At 27.4% G+C, this 25883-nt stretch overlaps 2 protein-coding genes across 6 annotated transcripts; both read right to left on the bottom strand.

Annotated features, from left to right (window-relative positions):
• Positions 1-658: 658 nt before the first annotated feature.
• On the bottom strand, positions 659-4941 carry LOC127261394 (uncharacterized). The gene is made up of 8 exons (XM_051289735.1): positions 4474-4941; positions 3877-4011; positions 3483-3674; positions 2870-2931; positions 2606-2763; positions 2322-2470; positions 2034-2177; positions 659-1084 (listed from the first exon to the last, which is right to left on the bottom strand). Exons 1-8 carry the CDS (start codon positions 4843-4845, stop codon positions 899-901), a joined length of 1398 nt encoding a protein of 465 aa, XP_051145692.1. The 5' UTR covers positions 4846-4941; the 3' UTR covers positions 659-898.
• A 546-nt stretch (positions 4942-5487) lies between these two features.
• LOC127261119 (beta-glucosidase 12-like) lies at positions 5488-25638 on the bottom strand. 5 transcript variants are annotated; one of them, XM_051289323.1, is made up of 13 exons: positions 25457-25587; positions 12029-12098; positions 10520-10578; positions 10156-10231; positions 8916-8999; positions 8685-8772; positions 8346-8598; positions 7820-7938; positions 7511-7725; positions 6696-6730; positions 6458-6560; positions 5921-6023; positions 5488-5818 (listed from the first exon to the last, which is right to left on the bottom strand). In XM_051289323.1, exons 3-13 carry the CDS (start codon positions 10535-10537, stop codon positions 5647-5649), a joined length of 1266 nt encoding a protein of 421 aa, XP_051145280.1. In that variant the 5' UTR covers positions 10538-10578; positions 12029-12098; positions 25457-25587; the 3' UTR covers positions 5488-5646. The 5 variants fall into 5 exon arrangements, with proteins under 5 accessions (XP_051145280.1, XP_051145278.1, XP_051145281.1 ...); XM_051289321.1 differs by lacking the exon at positions 25457-25587 and adding an exon at positions 12191-12397; XM_051289325.1 differs by lacking the exons at positions 5488-5818; positions 5921-6023; positions 6458-6560; ... (7 more) ...; positions 10520-10578; positions 12029-12098 and adding exons at positions 17654-17976; positions 18079-18181; positions 18815-18917; ... (7 more) ...; positions 23006-23064; positions 25295-25364 and having other exon boundaries at positions 25457-25638.
• Positions 25639-25883: the final 245 nt, after the last annotated feature.

Here is a 25883-nt window from a genome sequence, read left to right as displayed (position 1 = left end):
CATATAACATTATTGTTGAGGGAAGAAAATCAACGTGCGATTTTCGAGAATAGACTTGTAAATTGGACTATGACTTGATGTATAATTCGATGGGCCTGTCAATAATGGGTTTAGTGTAGGCCCAACGATCAAGACGTTACTAAGAAATAAGCTTCTTCGAGAGGACCTTCGACTAGATGATCGATTGACATGGAGGCCGGACAAGGAGAAGTCGGACAAAGAAAAAGGAAACAGTAGACGTTTAGATTGGTTGGTGTGGAGGTCGGACAAAGGGAAGGAAAATCGGGCGAAGGAAGAAAAGGCGGTGGTGTTTAGGCCAGTCGACACGGAGGTCGGACAAGTAAAAGTCGGGCGAAGAAAGACGAGGCCGTGAATGTTCAGGTTGGTTGAATAACAGTTTTAGAGCGATTGAAAGAAGTTACAACCGATGGGCGGATATAGACGACCTAAAAAAGGCATCTTCAATCCACAGTGAATTTCTTTTGAGATCATCCTTTCACTTTTCCTTTGTATCGTACGGTGTCGAGGGATTCTCAATCTCAGACATTTATTTAATCAAATTCAAAAGTAATTCCTCTTTTCGGATTTTACTATTTATTGTTGAAAAAAACTACTTCAACAACCATTGGAGGCATTAAATATAATTCACCAAACAAAATTGAATTAAAATAAAATCAACATTATTTCAGAGATCAACTTTAGAATGTGTAACAAATTAAACTACACTAACAAACTATCTATACACATTGCATGGGTGCAAGCAAACATGTTATCGAACTACCAAAGTGTATAAAAAAGAAACCAAAGTTGAATTATGAGCTTAAAATGGCCTGGCCTATACAGTCACTACACAAGAAATTCAATTGATCATGGCATGAGATGAGATCAGGTAGAAACCTCAATGAAGGACTCGATTAAGGACAGAGATCTGACCCGAGTCGCCATTCAGAAAGAAAACTTCCAGCGGTTCGTACGAGGATGAGGATGAAGTTACAGAACTGAATCTGTATGTTGGCTGTAAGATTTTGCTCCCTTTAGGACACGGGATAGTCAGAAGTCGAGGCCCGGTTCTCATCTGCCACACCTGCGACAAGAAGGGCAAGTAGCTTAGCCCGGACAGCACATACAACATCAACTGTATCATGTCAAATGTAAGGAATCGCATCGGTGTGCTCCTTTGTGTTTTCTGAGTTTTTTTTTTCTTCAGTGTGCTACAAGAAATTTATTTTAAATCCTTATAAAACATTATTTAAAAAAAATATATCATAAACATATGCTTTTGGTTCAAAATATCACATTAAAGTATTAAACATCTATTTTCCATTAAAGACATAACATCATACCTATTTTCAATTCAATTTTTTTACCAATAGTGTCGACATATAGTTTAAGGCTCTGTCTTCAAATCACTTATGATACTATTTTTCAACAACATATCTATTTTTTTTTTAAATATTACATTTATATTGAGATGATAATTTCGAAATCCTAACGAGAATCAATACTCAATATGCCCACCATGGTTCTCTGAAACCATGTTAAGAAGGGAGATTTGGAATTCCAATTTAAAATGAATTGGTATTAAATAGAGTAACTCTTCATCCTTATAAATAATAGGGAGTTCCCAAATTTTTTCTTCATGGAACAATATTGAATACAAATATTATTTTAATAAAAAACCCAAACCTCCAAACACAATCTAGACCGAAAAGAATCACACCTATACAAATATCACATCCAACATCTGTCTACATAGCATTAATTATCTATTATTTAATGACTTTCTACTATCCTCGAACTCTCTAAAACTCCCAAATACTTCCAAAACAGATCTAAACACAACCTTGGTTATTTTATGGTAATTCATATTATTATCGAACGCATATTGAATATATGAGTATATAGGATGACAAAATTAATCAACAACATCACTTGAAAAATGTATGCATATTCTAAGGTTTCCTGAGTGGTTTCAAGTTCAAATATTAAAGGATGTTATATATGGAGAGGCAGAGGAGAGGGAAGAAAAGTACCTCGACTATTCCTTTCCGTGGTGCATGAATAGCTAAACAGAGACAATAATCACTTTTAGAATATCTGTTGTCAGAGGAGCTAGCAGCTGCCTTATTTTTAGCAGCAAGCATCTCAACAAATAAGCAGCTCGCTTCACGATACCCCTGCAAAAGAAACAAAGGTTAGCAATAAGAATGTACACAAGAAGTGGAAAGCATAAGTTTTCACAAAACAACAATATTAAGATTTTAAATATAATGTCATGGGAGCCTAGAAGGTACGAAATCAATTATATATTGTCAATATACCTTCCACAATCGCACAACGACAAGTGCCTGGGTGTCCAAGAGCAAAATACGGCCAAGTGAATCTGTTATTGCAGCCAGAGTGCCACTGGGAGACAATGTGAGTTTCTCACCCTTTCTTGGGTGATCCTTCAAGCAAGTTAGTGGAGATGCTGCAATTAATTAGATGTCATTGGCAAGAATTTAATAAAAACATGCCAGAGATATCAACAATCATAAGGGCATGTAATGGAATTTAACTTATCAATTAAAATTAATGACTTAGAGGCAAAAGCAAATTTTCCCACCTCGAGCAAATGGTTGGGTTTTAGCTTCAGGCTTTTTTGTTTCATTTGGGTCACTACGCCAAATCAATTTTGAAAATGAAGCAATTGTCGAAAATGTTGCAGGAACAACTTTTGACAGAATGGCTCCAACCAGTGATCTGCTCTTGTTCACCGAAAGTCTTCAAGGAAGAAAAAAACAACTATTACAGACAACACATTTGCTTCGATAAGGGAAAAAGAAAAGGTGCATAATGGTGAATTATTATCAGAATCCAAAATACTAACCTAAATGCTGATATCACGGCATCATCTCCAACAGTGACGGCACAATAATAGCGTTCAGTTGACTGCCCAACAATAAAATCAGCTGAATTCAAATACCAGAATAATTCAGAAAGTTTCCAAAAGTCAAAGAACAAAAGAATAAGAACAAAAAGAATCCATCGTAAAAGCAAACTAGAACTTGGCAGAAGAAATAAACAAAAAAGGGCGCGGAACTTTTTGCAGTAATAACTAACAATTTCAGAAACCATACGACCAATGTCAAATAGTCTAAAGAAATCGATAATCATCATGGATGAACAATTTTGTTACATCCAATATAATGCCAGTTACATAATGAATTTCAATAAATTCCAAATATATATGTACATTCCCAACATCACTAAAACAATTTCCTGTTTTTCTTAAGGTTAAAAATGTTTTTTATCAATAAAATTAGTATCGAAGCCTTAGGCTTTTCCTGAAAACGCCTACTATATGTGTATATATGTTTTTTATTTTCTATTTATAACTTTAGCTGCAACCATTCCATCTTCTAGGGATTTTTATTTTAGTTCTCACTTTGATTTTAACTCGAAAGTAAAATATAGAAGCTTTTAGAAATCGAGGAGCTTACCTGGATTTCCATCAAAGGAGGGGGCATAACACCAGTAATAGCAGCATCAGCACATAACCCATACTTGCTAACATTCCATAACTGATATGGAAGGCTTGCAACTGAATTTCCTGGATCGTCTGAAATTGTGTCGTAGGAATCTGTCTTCCATGACTGAGATTGAGTTTCTTGAAACCACTGCTGCATCAGATGCTGCATTTTCCAAGGGCACATGCAAACAATATTAAATAAAATTCAACATCCAAAATCCAACCAATAAATGAGAAACTTCATTACAAACAAGGTGAATAAGAACAGTATTTCATGCCGTGGTTTGAAACATCTGTGCTCATAAAACTAGGAATTGAGACAATGCAAGTTTCTTTCTTCAGGGAACAGCACAACCTTCTTATACCTTAATATCAGATCCTTCGAAACGAGCAATCACACCAGGCATTACAACACAAACCTCCTCTGAAGTGGTATCTTGAGTCAGATCTTGTCCAGTTCCTCGCACCCTTAACTTAAGAATCTTTCCAGGATTCACAATCTGCAAAATACAATTCCAAGATGAAGCAATCGAAGCTCAACCATTTATAAAGATTCATTGATCTGCTCAAACCAGATGAGATATATAGGCTGAGACGTTTCATTCAAAATAGTGACAATTCAGCTTCATTTCAGAAAGAAATCTAACTACTAAAGTAATTTCATTAATCCAATTTCGAAACCCCAATTCTAATAAACGATGTATTGATAAACATTGAATTGGGGCAAGTAGATCATGTTTTTACAGAAATTTTACTTTCTGCATTCATTCCACCCAAAACTGCAGAGAAAACTCAGATAGACCTAAAACAATCAATTGTTTTTTCACAATGTTTGCTCAGCCACTTCCACAGAAGGATAATTCGATTCAATTAGCTGGAAGGAAAAATAAAAAATAAAAAATCCCTAGACAATACACAAAGATAAATGCCAAACAAAGAGGCAGGAGATGAACAGCAGATACCTGTCTGTGAATGAGTCGACCGTGGATAGAGAAAAGCATAAGATACCCACACGAGGTGCCAGCGGCGAGGATTCTGATGTCATCGTCGAACACAAGCCACTCGACGGCGGAGATATACTCATTTTCAATCGGCGACAGCTCCGGTAGGATCTTGACGGCGCGATGGCTATCTAGTTCGGGACGTCCAGTGATAGATTCCGACCAGTGAAGGAGCAGTATCAAGGAGCGATTAGCGAGCGCAAGAGAGCGAGTGTCGAGGGCAACATGAAGATTGGGGTTGTCCACTAGCCAGCCTTCCCTTCCAGCACCTAGATCGGATAAATCCACCCCGGCGATGCATCCGAGCTCCGTCGTGTGGTTACGGCGAGACATTGGCGCCGGAGATCTTCAGGGCATACTCGCCGATCGGAGGCTTACGGTCGCCGTTAGTGAAAAAGGTAAGAGGAAATGAAGATGAATCGCAAGCAAAAGTATGGACTTTGTCTATTCACCAACAATTATTTATTTATTTATTTATTATTTTTCTTTTTATTTTTTCACTAGTAATTTTTTTCTTTGTGATGCGAACTTAATAATATTAGTCTAAATTGTACTCCGGATATTAAAAGTGAGTAATAATTGTTATTTGTTTTTATAATAAAAAATATACAAAAGTGTAACAATTTTTTACTTAAAAAACAAACGAAAATATTTTTCAATGACAACAAAAAAAAATAAACGTGAACATAAATTTGATTTGAATAACAGAGTATAATATCATACATAATCTATTTTATTTATTATATAAAATTCTTTTTTACAATATAAAATAATTGATTTTTTTTTATTATAATAAAATTTGATAAATAGTAAAAATTTGAAAAAATATTCCAATACGAACACATTAGAAAAATAGCTACAAATTTGACTTGGTTTTATGTTCTTCAAATTCAAATTTTTATTATTTTAAAAATTTTAATATATTTTAAAGTTTAAATGTGAACTGAATTTATAGCATGTATATAAGAACATGAGTGAAAATAACTTCGAATCGGTTGATTTTATTATTCAAATTACAATTTTTCAACAACAAATAACATGAACACATGGATATGCATCAAACATCATAAGGTAAGAAGAACACAATCAACCAACAACTATCCGAAGCATCGTGATGCATGAGCGCTGTCATAATTATTTCTTGGCGAGACCTTTCCTTACCCACAATGCGGATCTCTTAGGAATTCTCTTGAGATTGTCATTGTAGTTAGTGTAGACCAACCCGAAGCGCAATGTGTAGCCGGCGGCCCACTCGAAGCAGTCCATAAACGTCCACGCAAAGAATCCCTTCACGTTCACACCCTTGCTGCAAGTACCCATAATCGAGATTTTGTTCTTATGCCGAAACTAAATTTATTACAACATTGAAAAGAGATCTATAAGAGGATGCGTGTGTGAATGTACGTACGCTATTGCTTCTCGAACAGCGTTGAGATGAGTGTTGTAGAAATCGATTCTTTGAGGATCATTTGTGCTTTCTTCTACACTTGTTCCGAGTTGATCACCGATACCTAAACTCCATATATCATATTAACAAGTAAATAAGAGTACATAACCGTTCTTGTCATTTTGATCAGTTAAGTAAAACATATATAGAAATTTGTTCTATATTCAATCCCTAATAGTTGAAAAAATTTCTATAACAGGAATATCATCCCGTGTGTTGATATGTCAATTTTCAAATTGAATGTATATTTTTTTTCAAAAAATAATTATATAAAATAAAATTAGTTCATATCAACACACACTGTAATATTCCAATTGCAAAGATTTTATTTTATTTTTTTAAATGAATACTTATTAAGAAATAGAACTATTTTTTTTATATGTTTAATTTAAATGACAAAAAAAAAATGTGGCACACGGAACCAAAAAAGATATTTATTTTGAAAAGTATATTGTAAATATATTTGATATAGAAGACATCTTTTAAATATATTGTTACCTGATTCGGTAATGATAATGGTAGGATTTTTGTAATTCTTCTTGATGTAGAGTAGAAGTTCTCGTAGCCCTTGAGGAAATGAAAAAAATATTTTCACCCCTGTCTGAAATTTTAAAATCACAAAGTCATTTTCATTTTTATTTAATTTCAATTCCTTTATATAAATTAACATGCATGTAAAGATATGCACTATATTTATAATTTATGGACTATAATATATATATATATGAAAACTTACCGGTTTTCCTATGCTGACTCCGTTAATATCAGTAGCTGTTGAAAAATAGATAAAATGAAATCAATAAATAAACAAGAATTATTCATTTTTGCATAATATAAGTATTAAAAATAAAAAAAAGATAAAAAATAATACATACATAAAAAGAACTATAACCTAACTATATATTATAAATTAATGACCAATAATTTTTATCAAGGTTTGTTTGCTTGATCACTTTTTTTTTTTTTTTTAAATTTTATTTTTACATTATTCAGTTTTTACAAATTACTAATAAAAAAGTACTGTTTAAATAATAATAATAAAATAATAAAATTACCTGAAAGAAACTCTTACAAATTATAAATACACGAAAAAAAATTGAAGGTGCAAATAATATTAAAAGACAAATTGCAATATCTTTAAGGAAATCTAATGTATAACATTTTCTAATATGTCTACATAATTATATTTAAATAAATAAATAAAACTTCTCCTATGCATTATAAAATTTTAAATCAAAGTAACCGTTTATAGATTTGACTAAAAGGGGTCCAAATAATATAGAGTTACTAATATGATCCGTAAACTCACTTATTTACACTATAGGTTTTTTTTTTTTTTTTTCTTTTTATTTTTATGAAATGAAAACCGCAGCCGCTATTCGAGAGTGCGCATTATATGTTATTCTTATAAATATGAAGTAAAAACATTAAAGATTTTCATAACTTATGGTTGAACTAATTAGAATCATAACACAATATTTGTTTTTTTTTTTTTTTAAAAAAACTTCGATAAATATTTTGAGAAATATTAAAAGTAAATAGAGAACTAACTCGAGAGATTGGCCATCTTGTCATTAGTGTTGGAGAGAATCCCATTTTGAGAGCGAACGTTGGATGCATAATTTCCTGTGTAATAATTCACTCCCAAGAAATCGAAGGATCCTATTAACAATTTAACTTGGTCGGGTGTGAATTTTGGCAATCTGCTTCCCACAATGTCAATCATAGTTTTTGGATAACTTCCGTATACTAGAGGATGAATAAACCTACCATTTAAAAATAAATAAATAAAATAAAACACGGTCAAAATATATTTAAATTATTATAAGTGTATATATGTGTATATTTAAAATTTGTTACCATCCAAATATAAAATCAATAACTCTTCGAGCTGCCTTGATATCTTGAGGGTCGGTGCGATTTCTCGGTTCGAACCAATGCGACACTAACACTATCCCTATTTTGCCCTTTTGGACAGCCTGCACAAAATAATCAAACAATTAAATTAAGACTATTGAGACATCGATGATGAATGAGATATAAGATTGTTTTTAGAGATGGTTCGACTAAATAATTGAAGTAAGGCTAAAATTATAAAATTTAACTAAAAAAATGAGACGGTAGGGGAGAATAACTATTTTTAAAAGGACAATAAATGCATATACATATACAATAAAACAAATAACATATATTTCAATATAGTACATTATGTTGTAAATATGTTATATTGCATATAATATATTATTGTCTTAATTATGTATATATGCACACATGCTGATTTGACTTAATCAACAATAAGTTTACCTCATAGAAAACATAAATACTATAATTTTAAATTTTTTTAACCAATTAATTTGAAATTTGGATTACATTATTGAATCATTACCTGGTATTTTTGTTTGTATAATTTGACAACTTTGGCATGAGCAAGAAGCAAATGGTGAGCTACGATGTAGGGTTCCGTGGCTGAGTTCCCTTCTGGGCAATCCTTGGAGCACCGCCCGGGTGCATGGTGTCCAACGAATCCCCCGTCATATCCGGCATTGGCGAAACTTAGTGGCTCGTTCAGTGTCATCCAGTTCTTAACAAGATCGCCAAAGTGATGGAAACAAACATCCGCAAAATCCTTAAAATCATTTCTGCAAAACAATGTATGTTTTTATATATGTTCGATTATTGTTTGTGTCGAAATAATGAGCTCTATTTATTGATGTAATTTTCTTACAGAATGTTTGGGCTTAAAAAACCTTTGTACTCGTCCTCAAGGGCTTGGGGAACGTCCCAATGAAATAGTGTCACATATGGAACTATACCTGTATGAAATTATGTATAATTTTGTGTGTATATATATATAATTATCACAAAATTAAATAAAATGTTAGGAATTTTTTAAAATATGGAAAATAAATTTGTTACATCATAATATTTAAGTAGTTTTTTTTTTTTTTTTTCATACCATTTGCTTTCAATTCAAGGAAGAAATTTCTGTAGTAGTCAATTCCTTTCTGGTTGATTCCTTTTCCATTATTTAGCTTTCCGGCTGAATCACAAATAAATAAATAAATAATAACAATAGCAACAAAAACAATAATAATTAAAACTATTGAACCGTTATTCGATATTTTTTACATACTTCAAAGTAGATTATCCGATGATACAGAAAATGATTTTCACAATTTCATTGAATATATTTAAATTATATGAAAGATCATTTTAAACATTCAATATATATATATATTTGAAATATTTTCCAATAAATATTATAAAAACTTACAATATGCAAACACAATATATAAGTATTCATTTTAAAAAAATCAATAATTTATTTTTGTATTAACAATATAATTCTCCATATCTAATATATAAATACATACATCTAAAAACACAGAGTGAGCACACTCTATGAATTTGTTTGGTTTGTATTTTTTTTCTTCAATTTTCCTCTTTAATTTTTACTTTGTCTATAAAAATCACATCACATAATATTTTATATTATGTCCAATAATTATTTTACTTAAAAATATCAAATTGCAATTTTGTGTTGTATGTATCCCCTGAGCATTATTTTGTTTTATAATTTTGCATGAATATATATTGGTCTTTTTTATACCAAATTTCAAACTTTATTTTTATTTTTTTTCATTTTAAAGAATTAAAATGATAAATTCTGAGATTATACTTATATTTGTAATGGTAAAGGTGATTTTTCATGTTTAAATCTTAGTTTGGCATTATTTGTGCTACAATAAAATATTTTTCATCCTTGACACTCAAATACATCTACTATCTCCGTCCACCGTCAATCTATTCATTTACTTTTTGCATGTTAATATTTGAATATTAATTATTATATCAAAACGTAGTACAAATCAAGAAAAAAAAAAGACAAAAATGCTTCTATTGGTGTCTTATAATACTAATGTAATGATATTTGTATAAAAAATTATACAAATATAAAAATATTTTTAATTTTAAAAACAATAACGCCAAATGCAAATGAATAGATAGGTAGTATCATTTATCTTAGAAGATTGAACTTCTTCATGTAACAAATTTCTTCATCATTTAAAATTTTTTCCTAAAAATATCATATTTACCCTCTTTTTTTTTTTTTTTTTTTTTTTTTTTCTATAAGACTTATTTTATATAATAAAATATTAAATTTAAATTTTATAAGACACTATGTCCATACTTACTAGGTAAGATTCTTGGCCATGAAATAGACATTCTGAAAGCATCCAACCTCAGCGACTTCATCAATTTAATGTCATCCTGCACAATTTCTCAAATTTAATTATATTCCAATAATAATTGAACCAATCATTCATTTCATTTCATAATAAGGTCATATGTTTATTTGTTTTTTCAGTTATTTATTTATTTTTAAAATATGATATTCAACACTCATACTTAAAATAAATAAATAAGATTACACACATTATGTAAACAAACCAAACAATATTTTAATGTTACATTTTTTATTATTTTAAAAATATATAAATTACTCAACTGTAAAATATAAATGAATTATATAGTAAAAGGCAGAAATCATAAAATTACCTTGTATCGATGGTACATGTCAAGGGCTACATCCCCATTACTTCTGTCCGTTATTTTTTCTGCATACAAATGTGTTATTTATTTATTTTTACATTTTGCAAGTGAAAGTAATTATTCAATTTAATATTTTAAATAAAAAACAATTTGTATATAATATTTTTTTAAATATAATAATTAATTGAACAAAGATTGTATCTCAGTATTGCTATCTTTGACTAAAAAACAAAGTGTCATTTATCGAGTATTGACAAAAATGTAATTATAGAAATTATTTTCAGTGTAAAAAATTAAATATTAAAAATGTATTTCTGACAATTCGGAATCTTCCAATTTATCGTATTGAACACTTTCCAAGAACAGATTTTGCAATTATTTTTATCTGGCAAATTCCTTTTTTTTTTTTTTTTTTTTTTTTTTTCCAGCAAAAAGAAAAGGGATAAAAATGTCAATAAAGTAATGTGCATATATGATTTGTTACTTATAATTATGGTTAACATATATTATAAATATTTATTTTTTTCTTAATTTATTTTTGTACTTTCAAGATTATTGAAATGGTAAGTTTTTGATTTATTGAAATGTCAATAAATTTTTAATTATTATTTGTGTTTCTTCTTTAGTATTTATTAAAAAGTCCTAACACTTCATATTAAAAAACTAACAATCAATTGTAAGTTACAATTCACAAGTCAACCATATTCTAATATATGATTAAATATTATAGATATTCACCCATCATTATCGTTATTATTAAATTGAACAAATATATAGCGACTATTTAACACATCCAATATATTTATATTAGATTAAATTAAAATACCCCCAAAAGTTAAAAATCTATTTAATTTTTTTTTTCTTCCAAAAATATCATATCAAACAATTATTATTATTATTTTTTATATTATAATACAAATTCATTTTACATTCAAAACATCACGTCAACCTCTATTTATATCACATCAAACAACTATTCAAATTCAACTTTTTACTATTCAAAAATCTAAACTCAAAAATTAAAATCCACGAACAAAACACACCCCTAATGTTCGTCACCATACACATTAGACCAAAATAATATTATGCACATCAATTTAAAAAAAAAAAAAAATCTACATTATTAACTAATACAGTTATGTAATTACTACTTTTTATTATAATTCTTTTTCGTAATTTTTTCAATAATATTTTTTATTTTATTTTATTTTATCTATTCTATTTTAACGTTACAATATAAGTATCTTTTATTTTTATTTTCATACCATGTAAAATCACTTCGAAAATTTATTATTTTTTTTTCACAAAATATTATAAATAAATTATATTCAATCAAAATTTTTAATCAATTTGTTGAAACTATACAACAAAACCAGCTCTAAACATGCACGATTTATTTATACAGAATCAAACTCCTCAACTTAATCAAACATATATGTTTTTTAAAAATAATATATGCAATACATATTTAATATCATAAAATATTATATTAAATATTTACTGGAGAAAACTTACCTGGATATTTATGGGTGTAGGTATCCCAAATGCTGGGGCCCTTCCCATCGATAGCTGCAGCTCCTTCGTACTACCCCACAAAATAAACTCTAATTTAAGAAATTCGATCGAAATAAATGAATTACACTTTGTCGAAACCCTAATATACAGAAATGTACGTACTTGATAGGCCGCCGACGCCGCTCCGAAGAAGAATCCCGGCGGGAAGCTGCTCCGGTTGAATTCCGACAGATCGTAGTCGCCGCCGGCGCCTGCTCCGACGGATGTGCCGAGGAATGCTGTGAGAAGAAGAAGAAGCGGAAGAAGGTAAGCCACTGAGGTTTTTAGGGTTTCCATGGCGGATTTGATTTGGGATGGGAATTAGTTGAGAGCGGTTTCCTGAAGATTATATAGAGGAAGAAGATGGAGGAGAGTGTAGATCAACGGCTGAGATTGCGAGATCCTGTAGACATGTGTTACACGCCGTCAGTCGATCTACAGCAGCATTTTATTATTATTTTATTTAATTAAGCCAGCGTGTAAATTTTAGCAAGGTGATTCACGTAGCGACCCGGCAAAAATTGACGCATATGAAATAATTGGGTTTGAGTCAAAGATTTCAATTCAATTATGTATACGGGTTGATATGAATCCGACACGATGATAAATGGATCAGATGAAGGTTGAGGTTCTCAACTCGAATCCGACACGACCCGATTATAATATATTAATATTGATTAATATATTTATTATATATATATAAAATAATCATAAGTTAATAATTTTTTTATAAATTAATTTAAACTAAATTTAATTTTAAATAATTCAACATAATTTACGTATTCAGGTCAACACGAGTCGATCCGAACCTGACACGATAATAAACGGGTTAACACGAACCCGACATAATAATAAACGAGTCGAGTTAGGGTTGAGTAATTTAACCTGTTTAAAGTATTCAACCCGATACGAACCGACTCATTGCCGGCTCGTATCAGTGTTGTCGCACATGTATTTAAATTAAATAAAAATATTATATATAAAATTTTGATACGATACGATTACTTATTTAAAGTATATTTATAAAAATAAATAAAAATAAGCATATCGTAATAATTTAATTTTAAATAATGGAGTATTAAAAAAAATAAATCCCTGGTGCCACCTCTCATGTCAGAATGATAGTAGTGGCAGCGATATGTTATTATATATACTTCAATGATATGTACTTATCATATTTTAAGTAAGAATGGACTGTAGTGTAGTGTAGCGATTAATTATAGCATGAGGGTATGGTTGTGACAGGTATGTTTATATATTTAAATTTAGGTCAATAATATTATTTAATAAAATATTTTAAGTTATGTCTCTTTTGACAAAAATCTCAACTTTACTATGTGGGCTCTGTATTTTTTGAAAAAAAAATATATTTTTTTTCTTCACAAAATATCTTATTATACATTATTTTAATACCAAATTTAAATCAAAATTTTTCCAAAACCATTAAAAAAACACACATAGGATTGATATTGAATGTAATATATATTGAGGGAAAAAAAATTTTGCAAATAAATAATAATTATTTTTATATTAACATGAGAATTTGCAACAGCTACTCATCGAGTGCGCTCTGAGTAAATTAACTTAATAATCTGCAAACTATTTCCGATAAATTAAATCACACTAGACGAACTATGTAAGTAACAATTGGATTTAGAGGTATCGGGGGCTTGAACCCTAACCTCACTGGGCAAGTCACATTATGTTTTTAAATTTGATTTGATTTGATTTTTTTTATTGTATCACATCGTAATTTTTTTTTAAATATAATGTCTTCTTTTATATATATATATATATAATATTACATTGAAATCACTATTCAATAAAAAAAAAATCAAATCAAATATCAAGATAACATGTATTTTATATTAGCCCCAATTATTTTATAGATAATTGTCAAATAAAAATATAACTTTTACATACTAATTACGCTATAAGAATATTAAATCATTGTTTGCAAATTATTGTAGATATTTAAATTGATTACATTTTTAGTGATTCTTTTCAATTCATTTATTATACAATACTTTTTTATAATTTTTTTAATATAAAATATATTCACCATTGTGTCAATTTTATACTTAACTTTTTTCTTAATAAATTACTAAAAAGATGTATATAAAACGGATGAAAGGAAGAAATATAATTTATCTTGAAAAAAAAAATTATACGAAGACTATCACTGATGATACATACTAAAAATTAATTTAATAAATTATGAGTAAATGAATTAATAAAATAGGATATAAAAAATTCATTAAGATACTCATTCGTCGTCTCGTAAGGAATAGCCTGGTGGTGCAGGAGTTGGATGTGTGACCGTTGACTTGCAGGGTATTCCGGGGGTTTAGCTGCGGAATAGAAAAATTATATATTCTATATGAAATTATGAGATTGCATATTTTTATATTTATACTTTTTTTTAGAAGAAAAGCAAAGTAATAAATAGAGTCGTAGTCGCCGAATTAATAAATATGCGGTTACAAGTTGCAATCTTGCTTCTTGTTGTCGATAAATTATTTTCATCCATATAGTCAATAAATTGAAGTTGCTAATTTTGTAAAATTGGTGTCAATTTTGGTCCAAAATTGGTCATATTACAAATAATGAAATTGGCTATACACAAAATTTGTTCCAAAAAATCGATCGTGCTACAAGTAACTACACGATCGATCCTAAAAGTGGTTAGAAAAATAAAATATGTACCTCGAGCTTTAATTGTTGTTCGATAGTGACCAAACCCTAACTATGGGATAATGTTAATACTAATTAGATTACCCTAAGCTTTCTATTATTAGTAAATTAATGTTATATAATTAATTAATCTATTTATTAATTAGTTCATTTAGGGCATGTAAGCTCATTTAATTTTTGGACCCTATTCAATTTGATTTTCCCTGCCATCCTATTTCTTATTTGAATTATCGATTAATTAATTTGCGGACCTGGATATTAATTTTATTATTTGATATTTTTATTTTTATTTGGATTTACACTATTCATCTCATTTTTTTTTCCAAAAAAATATGAAATCAAACACCTATTTTTTATTTTTTATATTATACTAAAAATCAATATTATATTCAAAACATCGTATCAACGCCTATTTATATCACATCATACAACTATTCAAATTCAAAATTTTTACTATTCAAATCCCAAATCAAAATCCAAACCTCCAAACAAACACACCCTTAATGTATTATTTTTATAATTTTGATTCATCTCATTTAATTTTTTTTTTAAAAAAATAATAAAAATAATCGTATTTAAATACCAAAATATTTTTTTATTTTTTTTTAAAAAAATATTCATTTCTTTTGTATTTTCAAGGGATAAAACATCAAAATTATCTTACATATTTTTATTAACTAATAAAATACTATTATTTTTTAATCTATTATAAAAAAATAAAAAAATAAATTGAATTGAGACGAAAAGAGTAATATATTTTGTTAAAAAAAAATTGATTTGCTTTCTTGGTGCTTATATATTAGAAATTGTTATGATGTTTTGAATGTAAATTAATTTAATATAATATTTTTGAAAAAAAAATGAAATGTTAAAATTGTATATTTATTTTTTAAAAGTTATATCAGGTGAACAATTATTACTATATGTGTGAAAAAAAAAAAAAAAAAAAAACCTATTATACTTCACTTAATTATAAGAAGGTTTGAGTCAGATTATTTGATCCAATTAAATTAAAAAAATGTTGATTTTTAGGTGTGTTTGTTCGGGTGTTTGGATTTTGAGTTGGGATTTAAATAGTAAAAATTTTGATTTTGAATAGTTATATGATTGTGATATAAATAGGTGTTGATGTAATGTTTTGAATGTAAAATTAATTTTTAGTATAATATAAAAAATAAAAAATAAGTGTTTGATTTGATTTTTTTGGAGGAAAAAATAAGATAAATAATAGATTGAAAATCTAATCCCCAGAACAATCACACCCCTCGGGTTTTTTTTCCCCTGTAAATATAGGTGCATTAATTGTTGTTTTTGAAATTATATATATATATATATATATTATTTTAAGGTAAAATAGTGATTAGATAGAATATTTTGAATAAGAATTTTTTTTTTTTAATTATGTGAGAATTTATAATTGTTATTCTGGTTAAATACCCAGCTGAACCTAATAGCCATGATCCAATCCTGACATTTAATTTAAGTCGTTGGACAAAGCATGTGGTGTTGTGGTCCATTGACTTATAAATTACTAATAAATAGAAAGGACAGTGGTACATTTTTTTTTTTTTTTGTTTTTGTTTATATTTTATGATTATATAATAGTTTTATTTAATATTTTGTAAGATTAAATAATATATATTATTTGAAAATTATAAAATTACATAGTAATGAAATAAATAACAAAAAAATTATTAAAAGAAAGAAACTATTACTTGATCTTAATTCTAAAATTAAAAATTCAAGTAGTGAATAAATGATCAAATTAGCACACCCAAAAGATTAATTAGTTACAAGGTTACATTTTAACATAAATTCAAGTGTAAAATTTATTGCATGTGTTTTTCATTTATTAATAAGTAAATAAACACAATCTCTAAATATGCATTAGTTTGCATAATTTCACGTTTTAATTAACACTATATCTATATATATATATATATATATATAGGGTAAAATATATTTTTACTCCAGTAATTGCTATCCTTATCATTTTAGTCTGGTAAGGGAGTCTGTCGCAAACTGGTCTCATAAGTGAAAGTTTTTTGCTGTTTTAATCCTCCGACGCCGGAGACGCCCGCATGGCTCGCCGGAGGCTACGTATCCGCCATATCAGCGACACCTGGCGGACCTGTAGATTTTTTCATTTTTTTTTAATTTTTTAAAATTGATTTTAAATTTTATTGCCTTCTTTAATTTTTTTTATTTGGTCCAATTGAAATTAAAAAAAATTTAAAAAAATAAAATCTACGTGTCCGCCACGTGTCGCTGACCTAACGGGACACCCGACGAATACGTGGCTTCCGGCGAGCCACGCAGGCGTCTCCAGCGCCGAAGGACTAAAACAATAAAAAATTTTCACTTATGAGACTAGTTTGCGACAAGCTCCACTTACAGGACTAAAATGATAAGAGGTCCACTTACTAGAGTAAAAAAAATAGTTTACTCAGTGTATATATATATATATATGACTTTGATTGTCATTCAAAATATATAGTTGGAAGTATGGTTTTATTACTTATAATATGATGTTGTAAAGTTAATAATTGGATTATGCGTGATATAATATATTTGATTAAAAATGAATTCAAAATATATATTAAAGTAATTCAAAAATTATACACAATAAATATGTTCAATATGATCATAATTTTATATATACATGATTAAAAAAATAAAAATTAGTATTATACATGTATTTATTTGTTTAGGATATAAATATAAATCAAATACTATAAATGAATTCATGAAAAGAAAATATTAGAACACAGCAGCACAGATCAAGTGCTGAATTGCAAAATTCAACACCTATGATGCTTAAAAATTTATTTTGTCTAATTATATGATTTAATATATAATTAGTAGAATTAAAATAACTTTGAATTGGTTGATTTTATTAATTCAAATTACAATTTTACAACAACAAAAATAACATGAACAACATTCGAATAACTTATGAATCTGCATCAAACATTGTACAGTAAGAAGAACACAACCAACCAACAAAGATCCGAAGCATCATGACGCGTGGGCGCCATCACAATTATTTCTTGGCGAGGCCTTTCCTTACCCACAATGCGGATTTCTTGGGAATTCTCTTGAGATTGTCGTTGTAGTTGGTGTAGACCAATCCGAAGCGCAATGTGTAGCCGGAGCCCCACTCGAAGCAGTCCATAAATGTCCACGCAAAGAATCCCTTCACGTTCACACCCTTGCTGCAAGTACCAATAATCGAGATTTTGTTCTTATGCCAAAACTAAATTTATTACAACATTGAAAAGAGATCTATAAGAGGATGCGTATGTGAATGTACGTACGCTATTGCTTCTCGAACAGCGTTGAGATGAGTGTTGTAGAAATCGATTCTTTGAGGATCATTTGTGCTTTCTTCCACACTTGTTCCGAGTTGATCACCGATACCTAAACCCCATATATGTCATATACACAAGTCAATAAGAATACAAGGTGACATTCTTTATAATTCTGATTATTTAAATAAAACATATATAGAAATAGTCTTATATTTAATCACTAGTAGCTAAAAAAATTTCCATTAGTCCAGTATATTGACATGATACTTTCAAAATTGAATATAAAATTACTTTATTTTAAAAAAAATTATATAAGATAAAATCCACGTTAACTTTTAGTATTACAAATTCCAACATTGCTAGTTCATATCAACACCCGACAATATTTCAGTTGTAGAAACTTTTTTTTTTCAAATAAATACTTATTAGATATAAAACTATTTTTATAGATGCTTAATTTCAATGACAAATATGAAAAAAAGGCGACGTAAGGGACTAATAGAACATAAGGTTTGTTTTTTTTGACTCAAAACTTAAAATTTCTACTAATTGGATTTTGCGATTTCCGAAAAAAAAAAAAAAAAAAGTTCTCTCTAACAAAATATTTCATCATAATTATTGTAATACTAAACTCAAACTAATTTTTTTTTTAAAAACCCATCAAAAGAAACTTACCTTGTCATCCCAAAAAATATATTGTAAGTATATATATGTATAGGACACTTTTTAAATATATTATTACCTGATTCAGAAATGATAATGGTGGGATTCTTGTAATTTTTCTTGGTGTAGATTAGAAGCTCTCGTAGCCCTTGAGGAAATGAAAAAAATATTTTCACTCCTGTCTGAAATTTTTAAATCACATAGTCATTTTCAATTTAATTAAATTTCAATTCTTTTTATATAAATTAAAATGTAAGTAAAATTATGCACTGTATTTTTAATTTATGGATTATAACAAATATCAGTATTGTAAACTTACCGGTTTCCCTATCGGCACCCCGTTAATATCCGTAGCTGTTGGAAAAATAAATTGTAGAATTAAATCAATATATACAAGGATTATTCATTATTGCAAAATAAGTATAAATACTTCATTCGTCCATAAATTTATTTGGGTCCGATATGGAGATTAAGAAAAATCAATATTTTATCAAAAAGTGATAGAAAAGAAAAATATAGCTGGCGTATTTTTAAAAACTTTAGTTAAAAATTAAAGAAAATGAGAAAGATGTAAAGTAATAAAAATAGAGTATTTTTAAAATTTAGTTAAAAATTTAAAAAAAAATGAGAAAGATGTACAGTAATAAAAATAGTTATATTTTTTTTTAAATAAATATTGAATGAATAATAATAATTAAATATTAATTTATTAACTTTGCCAAACTTAGAATTGAATAAATTCAGATAACAGACTCAAAAAGAAAGAGAAAGTAAAATTGATAGACGAAGAAGAAAGTAATAAATAACTAGAAATCAATACATGGGAAGAACTATATCCTAGTTAAGTTATAAATTAATAACCCATAATTTTGATCATGGTGATCATTTTTTTTTTAATACTATTCATTTTTTACGATTTACTGATAAAAAAAATAAAAAATAAAAAAAATACTATTAAAAAAAGGTAATAAAAAAATAGTAATAAATCACCTAACTAAACATGCCCTAGAAAATGTAAAAAATAAAAGAAATTCTTATAAAATATAAGTAAACCAAAAAATTTAAACGTGCTAATCATATTGAAAGACAAATTAAAGGACACTCTAAATTATAACATTTTCTAATATATATAATTATATTTTTCTTAAAAATAAAATAAAACTTCTCTTATGCACTATAAAATTTTATAATAAATTTACATTTGACCAATTTGATAACAAAAAATTGAAATACTGTAGAATTACTAATATAATTGTAAACTTGATTACCTGCACTATAGGTTATTCTTATAATTATGACGTAAAAACATGAAAAAATTTCATACATTTTGAACAAACTAATTAGAATCACAACACAATATTTGTTATTAAAAAAAAGAAAAAAATAAACATCGATAAAATATTTGAGAAAGATTAAAAGTAAATAGAGAACTAACTCGAAAGATTTGCCATCTTATCATTGGTGTTGGAGAGAATCCCATTTTGAACGCGAATGTTGGATACATAATTTCCCGTGTAATAATTTATTCCCACGAAATCGAAGGATCCTATTAATAGTTTAACTTGGTCGGGTGTGAATTTTGGCAATCTGCTTCCCACAATATCAATCATAGTTTTTGGATAACTTCCATATACTATAGGATGAATAAACCTACCATTTTAAAAATAAATAAATAAATAAATAAAACGTCGTCAAGATATATTTAAATTATTATAAATATATAGATGTGTGTATTTAAAAGTTGTTACCATCCAAACATAAAATCAATAACTCTTCGAGCTGCCTTGATATCTTGAGGGTTTGTGCGATTTCTTGGTTCAAACCAATGGGACACTAACACTATCCCTATTTTGCCCTTTTGAACGGCCTGAACAAAAATATTGAACAATTAAATTAAGACCAATGAGATATCGATGATGAATAAGATATAAGATTGTTTTTAGAGATAGTTTAACTAAATAATTGAAGGCTAAGATTATAAAATTCAACTAAAACAAGAAGAGCGAAGAAAACGATGAATGCATACGCATATACAATAAAACAGATACATATGCTTCAATATAGTACAATATATGTTATATTGTAAATATGCTAATACATATTGATTTGACCCAATCAACAAACGATCTATTTTTTAGAAAATATAAAAATAATAATTTTTTTTAATCAATTAATTTGAAATTCAAATTACACTATTGAATAATTACCTGGTATTTTTGTTTGTATAATTTGACAACTTTGGCATGAGCAAGAAGCAAATGGTGAGCGACGATGTAGGGTTCCGTGGCGGAGTTCCCCTCTGGGCAATCGTTGGAGCATCGCCCGGGTGCATGGTGTCCAAAAAACCCCCCGTCATATCCGTTATTGGCGAAACTTAATGGCTCGTTGAGTGTCATCCAATTCTTGACAAGATCGCCAAAGTTTTGGAAGCAAACATTCGCAAAATCCTTAAAATCATTTCTGCAAAACAATGTGTGCGTATTTTTATATAGGTTCAATTATTATTTTTGTCGAAATAATGAACTCTATTTATAGATGTAATTTTCTTACAGAATGTTTGGGCTTAAAAAGCCAAGGTATTCGTCCTCAAGGGCTTGGGGAACGTCCCAATGAAATAGTGTCACATATGGAACTATACCTATATGAAATTATGTATAATTTTGTGTATATATATATAATTATCATAAAATAAAATAAATGTTCGGAATTTAACAAAATATAGAAAATGAATTTGTTAGATTATAGAATTTAAGTATATATATATATATATTCATACCATTTGCTTTCAATTCAAGGAAGAAATTTCTGTAGTAGTCAATCCCTTTTTGATTGATTCCTTTTCCATTATTTAGCTTTCCGGCTAATCACAAATAAATAATAATTATAATAAATCGAAGTGTTAATCAAGATAATTTACTTTAAAGTAAATTATATATAAAAAAGTGATTTTCACAATTTCATTAATTATATTTCAAATAAACTATAAATACTACTTTGGTGATATGATTTTCGATAATATTACTAAAAATTATAATATACACACACTCATACATCATACAATATATAAGATATATATTCTATCAACTTAAAAAAAATCAATAATTCAATATAAAATATTTTTTTATATTTACAAAAAAATACTAATACAAAGTGAAATTAATTTATTAATTTTTTTGTTTTGTATTTTTTTCTCCATATTTCCTCTTTAATAGTATTTTACTTGGTCACATCAAATATATATATTTATTTTTTTTGCATAAAATCTTATGTCCAATAATTATATTACTAAAAAAGAACAAATTACAATTTTGCATTGTATGTATGTCTTGAGCATTATTTTGTTCTATAATTTTGTATAGTCATACATTGGTCTTTTATACCAAATTTCAAATTTATTTATTTATTTATGTTATTCATTTTAAAGAACTAAAATGGTAAATTGTGAGATTATATTTGTATTTTTAATGGTAAACTTGATTTTCATGTTTCAATCTTATTTTGGCATTATTTCTGCTACAAAAAAAAAAAAAAAAAAAAGTTCATCCTAAAACAATGACTCTCAATAAATATATATAGATATATATCATTTATCTAAGAATTTCTTAATGTAACCAATTTCCTCATCATTTATAATTTTTCACTAAAAATATCATATTTTTTAAAAAATAAATGTTTTTTTTTATAACACATACTCCCTCCGTACTATTTTTACTATTTTCGTCTATCTCATTCAAAAATACCTATTTTATTTTTTTAGTAAAATCAATCATACATTAATACAAAAATACTCTTTAACTTTTATTTAAATTACGAACATATCATTACACATACGGTTACTTTATATAAAAAACATTACAAATACCCTTGTAACTTATAATATATTACACACATGTCATTACCTTTATATCACACAATACTAATAAAGTTATTTTAATTATTTTTACTTTATTCTTGCTTAATATAATACTAATATTTTTAAAATTTCGTGTAAAAAGCAAATAAATACATAAGTATGAGATGGAGATAATAGTAAATTTAGATTTTGTAAGACACCATGTCCATACTTACTAGGTAAGATTCTTGGCCATGAAATGGACATTCTGAAAGCATCCAATTTCAGAGATTTCATCAATTTAATGTCATCCTGCACCATTTCTCAAAATTAATAAAATTTTAACAATAATCGATCAATCATTAATTTTATTTCATAATGAAAAGTCATATGTATATTTGTTTTTTTTTTTTTTAACATTTATTTTTCTAAAATTACCTTGTATCGATGGTACATGTCTAGGGCTACGTCCCCATTACTTCTGTCTGTTATTTTTTCTGCATGCAAAAATATATAATTAATTGATTGTTGCATATAAATGTGTCTTATTTATTTATTCATTTTTTACATATTGGTAGTGAAAGTAGTTATTCAAATTAATATTTTAAATAGAAAAATAATTTGTATATAATTATTAATTGAACAAATATTGTTCCTATCTTTGACTAAAAACAAAGTGTTATTTATCGATCATTGACAAGAAATTATTTTTAGTATTAAAAATGTATTTCTAACCGTTCGGAACCTTCCAATTAGTTCAATATGTCAAGTTGTAAAATTTATTTTATTATTTTATTAGTTTTATTTTTAATTATTGAATGTTGACTTTTTTAAAAAAAAAATAAAATATATATAAAAATTGTGTCATTTTTTCTATAAAAAAAAAAAAAATCTATATTTTTATTGAGAATTATGAGAATTAAATAATAAAATTTTGGATCTAAAACCCAAACCAAATAAACCTTTAAAATGTTAAAATTATAATGAACTATTCATTCCATCCACGCGATAAATATATATATATTTTTATTATTTTTATTTTTCAAACAAAAAATATCAATTTCTTTCTTAAGAAGCATGACTCTATTATATATTGCAAAGATCATCACATTTATATTTATTTACTATCATTGGAATTAAATAAACTTTACATATAAAATTATCATTAAATATAATGCTATTTATAGAAGTTCGTGTATAAAGTAAATATATACTTACGAAGTAGACGGATAGATTATTTATTTTGTTCTAATGCATTTTACTGAATTGACTTCACTCACTATTATTATTATTATTTTTATTTTAAATAGACATATTTTGCACTTTTAAGATTATTGAAATGGTAAAATTTTTAATTAGTCAACTATAATATTTTGAGAAAAGAATTATAGAAAAAATTTTGTACAAGTTTTGAGAACACAAATTGTGTTTCTTTATATTTTTTTTCTTTTTATTTTGGAATTATTTTTTTTAGTTATTCGTAAACTCAAAAAATGTCTTAAAAAATCTATTTTTATTATTTTAAAATATTTTATTAAATAATATTATATTTTTATTAAAATTGATGTATAGTATTTTTATGAGGGTGAACAAATCATTTACTCAATTAGACTTCACTTTATTATATAAATGTCAAAATGAGAAAAATTATATATACATACCAATCATTATCATTGTTATTAAATCAAACAAATCTATAGAGACTATTTAACACATCCAATATATTAAATCAAATCAAACATACCCCAAAAAGTCGAAAATCTAACGTTTGTCACCATACATATTAGACCAAAATAATATTATGCACATCGCGTGCACTATATATTTGATTCGATATTCAAATAAATAAATAAATATTATCTAATTAAAAATAACCGTATTTTAGAATCGGCAAGTACTAAATTTTACGCGAATCATCATATATTTTAACCTAAGCTTCAATTCTATGTAAAAAAATAAATAAATATACAAATTTTAAAAATCTACATTATTAACTAATAGACTTATGTATATACATATATATGGAAATGTTTATGTTGAGACAAATTAGTATGACATTTAAAATATAGATATATAATACCTATTTTTGTTTAATATCATATATCATGTGTTAAATAAAAATATATGCACGTTGGTAGTTTATACTTATAAATATGTTATGAATCTGTTATAAAACAATAAGAACATTTGAGATTGATACGTAATTTAAAAAATATTAGTATTATACCGATATTAACTGTAAAAAGTGTTTCTAAAGATTAAAATGCTCATATTTCATGTAATTACCGTAAAAAATGAGAATAATTTTGTAAAAAAATAGAGAGCTGGGGACTATAAATGAGAATGAGACTATTGTTTTGAGACGAATAACAATGGCAAAATGAGACTATTATTTTAAAACGAAAGAAATATATATATTTTTTGTATTGAAATTAATGATAATGTATATTGCATAAAACTATAGTATTTTTATTATATTAATATAAAATATATTTTATATATCCTTATATTGTGTATTCAGTACAATACATGCCATATATATATATATATTTCTATATTTATCGCATTTGATCACATTAAAACCAAGTACAAATTTGTAGAAGTACGTGTTTATACTGAATCAAACTCGTCGACTTAATCAATATAATTTTTTTCAAAAATATAACGTTCAAATTCATATTTGATCTAATAAAATATTATGTCAAATATTTACAGGAGAAAACTTACCTGGATATTTATGGGTGTAGGTATCCCAAATGCTGGGGCCCTTTCCATCGATAGCCGCAGCTCCTTCGTACTACCCCACAAAATAAACTTTAATTTCAGAAATTCGATCGAAATAAATGAATTACACATTGTCGAAACCCTAATTTACAGAAATGTACGTACTTGATAGGCCGCCGACGCCGCTCCGAAGAAGAATCCCGGCGGGAAGCTGCTCCGGTTGAATTCCGATAGATCGTAGTCGCCGACGTCTGCTCCGACGGCTGTGCCGAGGAATGCGGTGAGAAGAAGAAGAAGTGGAAGAAGGGAAGCCACTGAGGTTTTTAGGGTTTCCATGGCGGATTTGATTTGGGATGGGAATTAGTTGAGGGCGGTGTCCTGAAGATTATATAGAGGAAGAAGATGGAGGAGAGTGTAGATCAACGGCTGAGATTGCGAGATTATGTAGACGTGTTACACGCCGTCCGTCGATCTACGGCAGCAATTTATTACTTCTTCCGTCTCACATGCAAGTCACATTTTTCATTTCTACGTGTCTCACATTTTATGTCATATTTTTTTGAAAAAGTATTACACTTTAAGGGTGTGTTTG

This window comes from Andrographis paniculata, unplaced genomic scaffold (assembly GCF_009805555.1).
Source record: "Andrographis paniculata isolate CXL003 unplaced genomic scaffold, ASM980555v1 Contig62END, whole genome shotgun sequence".
Taxonomy (NCBI): domain Eukaryota; kingdom Viridiplantae; phylum Streptophyta; class Magnoliopsida; order Lamiales; family Acanthaceae; genus Andrographis; species Andrographis paniculata.
The sequence above is the reverse complement of the archived record's forward strand: the minus strand, read 5'-3'. Positions and strand labels throughout refer to the sequence as shown.